We start from the raw sequence: 9,607 nt of genomic DNA, 5'->3' as shown, positions 1-9,607 counted from the left end.
GCCAGGCTGGTCTTGAACCCCTGACCTCAGGTGATCCATTCACCTCCGCCTCCCAAATTGGTGGGATTACAGGCGTGAGCCCCTGCGCCTGGCCAGTATTTTGCCACAATTTAAAATAAATACTTATGTTTTTTCAGGTTTGTGCTCAGACTATAGTTCTAAACAGTCACATGGCAGCTTACTCTTCTCTAGGCCTTGCTGCCACCTTTTAGATGTTTATGATCTTTGCCTTCTTGTGGTCTCCTCGGTAGAAGAACGGCATGCAGGTGTTGCTGTAAAGATCTTTGGAGGGAGAAAGGCAGGGCACTGAGCACCGTGCAAGCCCTCCCTTGCTCCTACCTGCCCACCTCACCCAAAGGCTCTACTCACCACCCTGCTTGTCGGCAGCTCCAAGCTCCTGAGGGCCTGGGGTCCCTGGTGCGGACTCATCAGCAGGGTTCCGGGCAGCTGCCTGCAATCCGCCATGCCCCTGGTTACGGTCACTCACAAGCGGAAACACCAGCTCCACCTGGAGGGAAAGGTGGTCCGTTGCCACGCCTGTGCCCGCACCCACCTCCACCCCCACCCCTGCAGAGGTGTTGCATGTCTTAGAGGGTCCAGAGAAATCAGAAGGTGGGAAACCAAGAGCATAAGGGGGTCTAGGAGGGACCACCAAGGCAGGCAGCAAAGGAGGGGCAGGAAGAGTCAGGCTCACCATGGCCTCCTGGCTCTTCAGTTCCTCTGGCATGCTTGGCATGGGCCCAGGTGCCTCCTCCTCCTCCACCTCCTCCCTGTCCAGTCCATCTCCTGTAGGGGGTTGCCAGAGGGGTCCTCAGACAACCCAACAAGGGAGGTAACAGTGGGCCCACCTCTGCCCCCACCCTCACTGTGCAACCCTGGGCCAGCCCCTCCCCAGAGGGAAATCAGCAGCTGTTCTTTATTTTTTTTGAAGAGACAACGGCCCCCTGTGTTGCCCAGGTGCAGTCCCACTACCAATCAACACGGGAGTTCTGATAGGCTCCATTTCCGACCTGGGCCAGTTCACCCATTCAGAGGCAACCCTGGTGGTCCCCACTCCCAGGAGGTCACCATATCTATGCCGAACTTAGTGCGGATACCCGGTCAGCATAACGACCAACTGTTCTAAAGAGCTATTCCAACTCCTCAATCCTACGCTGCTAACAGTCCCCCCTTCTTCCTGGGGCTCTCTCCTTTTCCTCTGAGTGGTCTCCCATACCTTCCCCAGCGAGAGCCACGAGGCTCAACTGGGCCTGCAGCTGCTGGTTCTGCTGGATGGCAGCTTCCAGGTGTTCCTAAGAGGCCAGGAAAGAGAGTGAGAAGGCACGGAGGTTGCCAGGTTGTCGCCCTCGGGGCCCCACCCTCATCAACTCCCTCAACTGGGTCTCCGACAACTATTGGTGGGCCATCTCGGCCACCACTTTGCCCTGAGCTTCCTGCTGCTGCTGCTGGGCAGTGCCTCCTTCTTAGAGGCCAGCTGCTGATAGGCAGCCACATACTGCTGCAGGTGACCCAGGTAATGGTCTCACTGCTGCTGCAGACTCTGAGCCTCTTGGCTCTTCAGCTCTACCTGCAGGATAGATGTCAGGGTAGCTAGTGGCTGGCTTCCAGATTCTAGGCCCCATAAACAGGGTAGCGAGGGCACTGTGGGACTCTGTCGCCTGCCCAGGTCCCTGGCCCCTTCCTCCAGGCCTAAGTGAATGCCTCCCTTGCCTAGAGGCCCACGCCTCCCTCCCCAGCCTCAAATCTCACACCCTACCTCCCACCATTCAAACTGTAGGCCACATACTGGTGGAAAAGCAGAGGGAGCCAACCACCATCTGCTAATTTGTGGTGAGGTCGTTCTGTATGATCTCCATGGTTTGCACATGCCTCCACCTGCTCCCCCCAGATCTCAGCCTTCCGCCCCAGCTCCCCCAGCCTCTCGTCCAGCTCCTGCAGCTTCACCTCCTGCTCCTGCATCTTCTCTTCCTGCTCCTGCAGCCTCACTTCCTGCTCCCACATCTTCTCCTCCTGCCTCTGCATCTTTTCCTCCTGTTCCTGAATCCTCTCCTCCTGCTCCCACATCTCCTCCTCCTGCTCCCGCATCTTCTCCTCCTGTCTCCACATCTTCTCCTCCTGCTCCCACATCTTCTCCTCCTGCTCCCACAGCTTCTCCTCCTGCCTCCACATCTTCTCCTCCTGCTCCTGCATCTTCTCCTCCTGCTCCCACAGGTTCTCCTCCTGCCTCCACATCTTCTCCTCCTGCTCCTTCTTCTCCTGCTCCCGCATCATCTCCTCCTGCTCCCACAGCTTCTCCTCCTGCCTCCACATCTTCTCCTGCTCCCGTATCTTCTCCTCCTGCTCATGCATCTTCTCTTCCTGCCTCCACATCTTCTCCTCCTGCTCCCATATTTTCTCCTCCTGCTCGTGCATCTTCTCCTCCTGCTCCCGTATCTTCTCCTCCTGCTCCCGCAGCTTCTCCTCCTGCTCCTGCAGCTTCTCCTCCTGCTTCCGCAGCTTCTCCTGCCTCCACAACTTCTCCTCCTATTGCTGGTTCATGTGGTTCCACAACTCGTTCTCTTCCACCCAGGCTTGGAGCTTTGCTGCCACACTCTCCAGCTCCTTACCCAGGTAGTCAGCCTCCGCCTGCAGCTGCTGCTGGAATAGTGAAAGTGTTGGTTTGAACCTCAGAAGGAAGAAGACTCATGAGTTAGCCATATAAATGTAATCTATAAAATAATGGTTTTCATCCATAATCCTTTAAAAAAATTTTTTTAAGCCCTAACTCTGAGATTCTGGTTCCCCAGGCAGGACCCCAATTTGTAGATTTTTAGCAAACTCTAGAGGATTCTATGCAGGACCAGAACAAGGACCCAAATTTTTGAGCTCTTGGCTGGACCTCCCCATAACCTGCATGATCCCTAGACCAAGGTCCCAGCCGGATGGGGCTCCCACAACCCCCGGGGCTGCAGCCACTCGCCTGTGGCAGTAGGAGCTTGGCCCTCTCCAGCTTCCTTTTTAGCTCCTTTACGTTGAGCTGGATCTCAGACTTTTCAGATTCTACAAGTCGAAGTTTTTCTTGCAGTTCGGCATTTTTCTCCTTCAGCTCCTCATCGGTTATGCTATGGCCAGAGGCAGTAGAGAAAGGAATGAACGAAGAACAGAAAGGACCGCATTGGTGATCAACCCTCTACTTTCGCCCCACAACCACAGAACTGTGGCATTGGAAGGGACCCCAGGAATGAAAAGTCCTAGGTGGCAGGCCAGAGAGAAGACATGAGTTGCCTGAGGCTACCCATGAGTCAGTGGCACAGCTGGCACTAGAGCTTCCCTGCACACACATGAAAACCTGTATGAGCCTCTCACCATGCTCACCTGTACCCCCCACCTCCCAGCACACCACCCACGCTAAGGGCCTCCAGACCTCCCATCCCCGTTTCCCCCATCCTACGTGTTTCTGTACAGCTCCAGACTCAGGGCGCCCCTCTCCTTTGCTAACTCCTCGATGTACTGCAAATAGGGAAAGGTGAAGTCAGGACACAGCAGGCAGAGGAGCGGCTGGTCAACCAGAAACAACAGCTCTAGTGACTGCTCCACAGTAACACTTCCTCACTCCCAATCACACCGACATGTTCGCAAGGCATTTCCAAGACCACGGTCTCATTTGTTTTTCTTTCTTTGTTTTGTTTCTTTCTTTTCTTTTTGTTTTGTTTTTTTGTTTTTTGGTTTTTGAGGCAGAGTTTCGCTCTTGTTGCCCTGGCTGGAGTGCAATGGCACAATCTTGGCTCACCACACCCTCTGCCTCCTGGGTTCAAGCGATTCTCCTGCCTCAGCCTCCCAAGTAGCTGGGATTACAGTCATGTGCCACCACACCCAGCTAATTCTGTATTTTTAGTAGAGATGAGGTTTCTCCATATTGGTCAGTCTAGTCTTCAACTCCTGACCTCAGGTGATACGCACGCCTTGGCCTCCCAAACTGCTGGTATTACAGGCGTGAGTCAGAGCACCGGCCCTCATTTGTTTTTCAAAGAACTCAGTAAAGGTGGAAGAGACAGGGAAAGAGATTGAACTGACAGATGGCTAACAGGGGCCCAGAGAGATCAGATAATATTGCTATTGTTATTACTGTTATTGCTACCACTGTTGGAACCTTTTCTGAGTGCTTCACCAGGCACTGCGCTAACAGTCCCATTTAATCCTCACAACCTCCACAGGAGACTGAAGGGGTGGCCTGCCCCTCCACACCTGTGGGCCTTTCTCGCTAGGTGGAACGAGAGACTTGAGAAAAGAAATGAGACACAGAGACAAAGTATAGAGAAAGAAAAAGTGGGCCCAGGGGACCGGCGCTCAGCATACAGAGGACCCGCGTTGGTACCGGTCTCTGAGTTCCCTTAGTATTTATTGATAATTATCTTTACCATCTTAAAGATAAGGGAGTGATAGGATAATAGGATCATTTTAGGGAGAAAATTAGCAGTAAGACATATGGATAAAGATCTCTGTGACATGGGTAAGTTCAAAGGAAAATGCTGTGCCTTGATATGCATATGCAAACATCTCTATAAACCTCTTAGCAGCATTGCGCCAGCAAGTCTCGCCAGCAAGTCCCACCTTATGCCGTAAGGCAGTTTTCTCCTATCTCAGTAAACAGAGCATACAATCGGATTTTACACCGAGATGTTCCACTGCCCAGGGACGGGCAGGATTTTTAACCAGCAAGCTGCCTGCAGGCACTTGTTTAACAAAGACACATCCTGCACAGCCCAAAATCCATTAAGCCTTGAGTCACCACAGCACATGTCTCTTGCAAGGACAAGGTTGGGGGTAGGGTCACAGATTAACAGCATCTCAAATACAGAACAAAATGGAGTCTCTTATGTCTACTTCTTTCTATATAGACACAGTAACAGGCTGATCTCTCTTTCTTTTACCCACAGAGGCGGTTACCATTATTACCTCTATTGTGTAGATGAAAAACATGGGGTATTAAAGGTTAAGTGCTTGCCTAAGATCACTTAGAGCTGGGATTTCCACACCCAGGTATATCTGATTCTCTAAGCCCATTCTTTCACTGAGGGTATGGGCACAGACAAGGAGGAGGAAATTAATCTTTTATTGACTTTTTAAAAGGATGATACGTTCACGTAGTCCAAAACTCAGAAAGTACAGAAGGGAAATATCTCCCCTACAACACTGTTCCTCTCTCCTGAGTTTTTTATGAATCCTTACAAACATGTTTTATGTATATTACCATAATACATACACACACACATATGCGTGCTCCGTCTCTCAACACAAATAATAACATACTCAAGATACTCTTCCGTACCTTTATGGTACAAATACCCTAACCACCACTTAGGACTTGGCCAAGGCCACAGCCAAGTATGGGCAGGGCAGGCACTTGGCCTCCGAGCTCTATGTCCAGTGCTCGCTCCCCACAGTACCCCCCAGCTCACCCACAGCAGCCGACTCAGCCCCAGTCTGCCTCTAACAACCACACACAAAAGCAGCAAGAAATGGCCATGCTACCTTCTGGGCAGGACACTCCATCCTACAGAAGGGACCTTTAGGCTCACTCCTCCATCTGCGAAGCCAGGGTCCCAAGGGACGGACGGGGCAGGTGGTTGGACTCACCCTGTCCGCCTTCTTCTGTGTAATGACAGCAGAGAGAGCCCGCTCTGACTCTCCTGCAAACTTCCATGAATCATGCAGGCGGCTGACCAGATCCCTGGACTCTCCTGGAATGAGAGACATTCAGATGCGGTCCAAAGGACTCCCCCTAAAGGCCTGTCAAAGTGCCGGGGTGAAGGATGACAGGGTGCCAGATTCAGACCTTCCAACTGCTGGGCAGCATGCTGGCTGTAATAGAGTGCCGTCTGAAGCTCACTTTTCTGACATGTAAGGATTCGTATGGTATGAACCTGGGCCTTTGGGAGAAAAGACAAGCAAGTGCTGAAAGAGAAGCAAAGAAACATTCTCCGGAGGACAGGAGGGAACTTCACCCCCTCCACTCACCTCTCGCTCCCTCCTTAGGGCTTCCTGATGTTGGTGGCTTGCCTTCTTTTCCTCTAGAAAGAGGAAGACAGAGCTCTTACTAGGGGGAGGCAGAGATGGCACAGAAAGAGACATGCCCCCAGAATGGCACCACTGCCCCAGGACAGGCCCACCCATGGGACCAAGTTATCAGGGACCCTGTGGGGACGGGTGGAATCTGGGGGGTGAGCCTTCTTCCTCAGGCTGGGAGTGGGCAGGACAAGACTGGGGCCTCTACATCTGAGTGCCCCCCCAAACCCAGCAGTCATGTCATGAGCAAACAAAGAAATCACGTTACTTCTTCCAGCTCAGCTCAGTTCTATTGTTTCTGTGGGGAGAGTCAAAGGAAGGTGACTGAGGGTGGCCCCCTCGACTCTAATCCCCAGGCCAGGAAGCGGTAGGCAGGGGCCAGGAACGGATTTTAAAGGCGAAGTTCTCAGACCCAATGGGAACACGAACTGGTAAACTCTCCTCAACTCCCAAAGAAAAAGGATTTGGGTCTTTGTTGTTTTTTGCCCACAGCCACAGAACTGAAAGTCTGAAACCAGATTCTCTCAAAAAGACAGTAACATAAACCTGCAGAGATGGAGTGTGAGAGAAGCCCACCCTTCTGTCAGCTTGTGATTTAGAAAGGTGCAATCATTCAACAAACACTGACTGAGCACATACCGACCAGGGATGGTTCTTCACAGCAAGGATATAGGATGGAAAAGGCAGACAGGAGCCCTTGGCCCAGAGGTTTCCATTCTAGTGGGCCTTCAACTCTCAGACTCTCAGCGCTAACAGAAACCTCTGATACTCTCTAACTACTTCAGGAAATGCAAGCCCAAGAAGGAGAGTTTACAGCAGGCCCTGGACTAGAGATTAACATAAAAACAACAATGACAAATCTCATTTAAACTTCACAAATGTAAGTAAAACAATACCACTCCTACTTTACAGATGTGAAAAGAGAGGCCCAAAGGGCTCAAGCAATTTGCCCTAAATCATATCCCTAGCAGATGGAGAGGTAGGATTCAAACCCAGAATTCTTAAGCAGTACCTGGCAGTTCTTCCACAATCTTAACAATTACCCTCCACCACCCATTGGGCCCTCTGTCCCCAGAAGCCTGGCCAGCCAAGACCCACATCCTCAGGTGAGTGGCAACCACCAGAAGTAGTTGTCTCAGGGTTAGTGCCATTATTTATTTTCTTCTTTTTGGTGTCGGTTGCTCCTTTACCAACACTAGGGTTGGTCTGGGGATGACAGTCTCTCAACTGTGTAAAGGAAGAGCAGTGATAATCATGAGAACTACAAGCTCCTACAGTCACATCCTGCTTTACAGTTTATACAAAATACTATTATAGAGCATCCGATTTAATGCCACCAACAACTGTAGAAAGTGTTGTCACAATCACTTAGTGACTGAGAGGGATTGATACCACGGCTGAAAAAAAGGCAGTAATGGAACTTAAACCCAGTCTTCTGATTTTGAGTTCCAGGATTTTGCCACAAATCAGCAACTGCCAGGGACCAAAACCAGAGGCAGAGGTAGAATGGCAAATATTAAGTAGGCAGGAACTGTACACTGTGTGGTTTAGAGTCATATATCCTCACACGTCTGTTAGTGTTAAGAAGTGCACCAAAACCTCTCAAGCTTTTACATCAATGTATCCTCATGGCAGAAGGCAGCCTTTCTATTAAATCTGAGAATTTAACAGAAAGAGGACAACCCAACCCTCATTTCAGGGAGAAGTTTTGTATACTCATAGATCTATGTGACTGTCATCCCTAAGTACATTAATGTTTTGTCTCTCAATAGAATCAAGGGAAACTGACGCTTCAGAAAGATGCCCCATATTTATCCTGTGACACTCAAAGTACCCCAGGTTGAGATGAGATGAGGAAGATTCAAGCTGTCAAGTTCAGTTTCCCAAGATCTGTTCCACAGAAGATAAGCAGATCTCACTCTAGAAACTACTGACCGAGGGGCCCTCTGGTCCCAGAACAATGGAGAATTCAAATCTGAGGTGGGGAACTCAGAAACAATGTTAAACAGGAGAGTAGAAGCCTGGGAGAAAACCAAACCAAACCCATTCTCCCATTGCCACCCAGAGACACTGTCAAAAGTGTTGAGCTCATGGGGGAGGTGTAGGCTTTTCACACTGTCAATGTCTGTGTTAAGGAAGTAAGGCAGCCTGAAACCTCTATCCCCTAGGTCCCACAGTCCCTTCCCCTTCCAGCTGGAAACCTGTGCTGCAACCAGAGGAACCAGAAATGGACAAGAACACTTAGGGTACTGGGTCCTAAGACCAAAGGCCAGTCTGGTGGCAGTAATAACAGTTTCTAGATGGACTGTGACATCACTACATTCCACTCCTTGGTGGAGTGGCGGGGGGGACACAAGAGTGCAATGCCCAAGTTGCCACTTTGAGATTGGGGAGGGGGTCACAGGATTGGGACCCAGGTCCTTGGAGACACGAGCCCACAGAGCCCAGGGAGGTCAGGCTTGGGGCAATGGGACGTGAGGGCCAAGTATGGAGCAGGGAGCCCCAGGAGTCACCTGCCCAAAGTCACCCTGCGGCAACTGTTGAGGGGAGGTTCTGGGGCACCCAGGTCCTTGGAGACGTGAGCCCAAAGAGCCTAGGGTGCTCAGGTTTGGGGTAGCAGGAGATAAGGGTGGAGTACGGAGTGGGAAGCTCCAGGAGTCACCAGCAAAAAGTCGCCCTGGGGTGACTGGCGAGGGCAGGGGCAGAACTCATTAGGGGGTTGGGCTGGCTGAAAAGATTTTGGTTTGGTGAGTCCAGAGGCACTGGGGGGGCCCAGCCCAGTGTGCTTCAGGAGTGGCACGGACTCTGGCAGCAGTTTGGCTGTCAGAGGGGGCCTGGGGCTGGGTTGGGGTGCGGCAACCTGGTGCATTTTACCTTTTCCTTGGCCTCAGCCAATTTGCCCTTTCGGGTTTCTTTGGACATCACCGGACAGGTAGGAAGATAGGGTTGGGGCCACATCAGCACAGTCCAGGCGAGGACATCTATACACCTCCAGTCACCTACACGTAGCTGTGTGACTGAGCCAGAGGAGGCGTAACCAGGGCTGCCAGTAGAATGCAGAATAGGGGTATGGCCTTAATGCTTCAAGCCCATTGGTCAATGAGAAAGATGAAAGGGAAAGGAGGCGTGGCCAGACAGCAGCACGTCATGAAGGACCTGTGGTGTCACAAGGAAAGCCACCCATGCAACTGCTGTCCCCGCCCACTCCCAAAGAGGGGCAGGGCTGGCTTTCACTTTAAAAACTTTAAAACTTTATTATCTCAGTTGAGGTACAAATCCTATTAAAATGGAAATTTTATAGTGTGCTTGATGATTGACAAAGCAGACTATATTATCCAACATTCCAATAAGATAAAATAATCACAATGATTTCTCTTTTTAGGAAAAACTTTCTCTGATTCTCCTACATTATTGTTAAGTTTACAAAAAAAAAGAAACATGTCTAATATCTTTAAAAACACAAAGCTTTTGGCCGGGCACGGTGGCTCAAGCCTGTAATCCCAGCACTTTGGGAGGCCGAGACGGGCGGATCACGAGGTCAGGAGATCGAGACCATCCTGGC

General features: G+C 50.9%; 1 protein-coding gene across 1 annotated transcript; it reads right to left on the bottom strand.

Moving 5' to 3' along the window:
- Positions 1-361: 361 nt before the first annotated feature.
- On the bottom strand, positions 362-9,094 carry LOC105514961 (golgin subfamily A member 6-like protein 1). Its single transcript, XM_011946628.1, is given in 10 exon segments — positions 362-786; positions 1,217-1,292; positions 1,921-2,637; positions 2,960-3,101; positions 3,431-3,489; positions 5,617-5,720; positions 5,816-5,909; positions 5,998-6,048; positions 7,144-7,272; positions 8,920-9,094. Coding segments are annotated over 10 exon segments (1,881 nt in total). The 5' UTR covers positions 9,004-9,094.
- Positions 9,095-9,607: the final 513 nt, after the last annotated feature.

The sequence above is a fragment of the Colobus angolensis genome, unplaced genomic scaffold, assembly GCF_000951035.1.
Source record: "Colobus angolensis palliatus isolate OR3802 unplaced genomic scaffold, Cang.pa_1.0 Scaffold251, whole genome shotgun sequence".
NCBI lineage: Eukaryota > Metazoa > Chordata > Mammalia > Primates > Cercopithecidae > Colobus > Colobus angolensis.
This window is presented reverse-complemented; position numbering and strand designations above follow the sequence as displayed.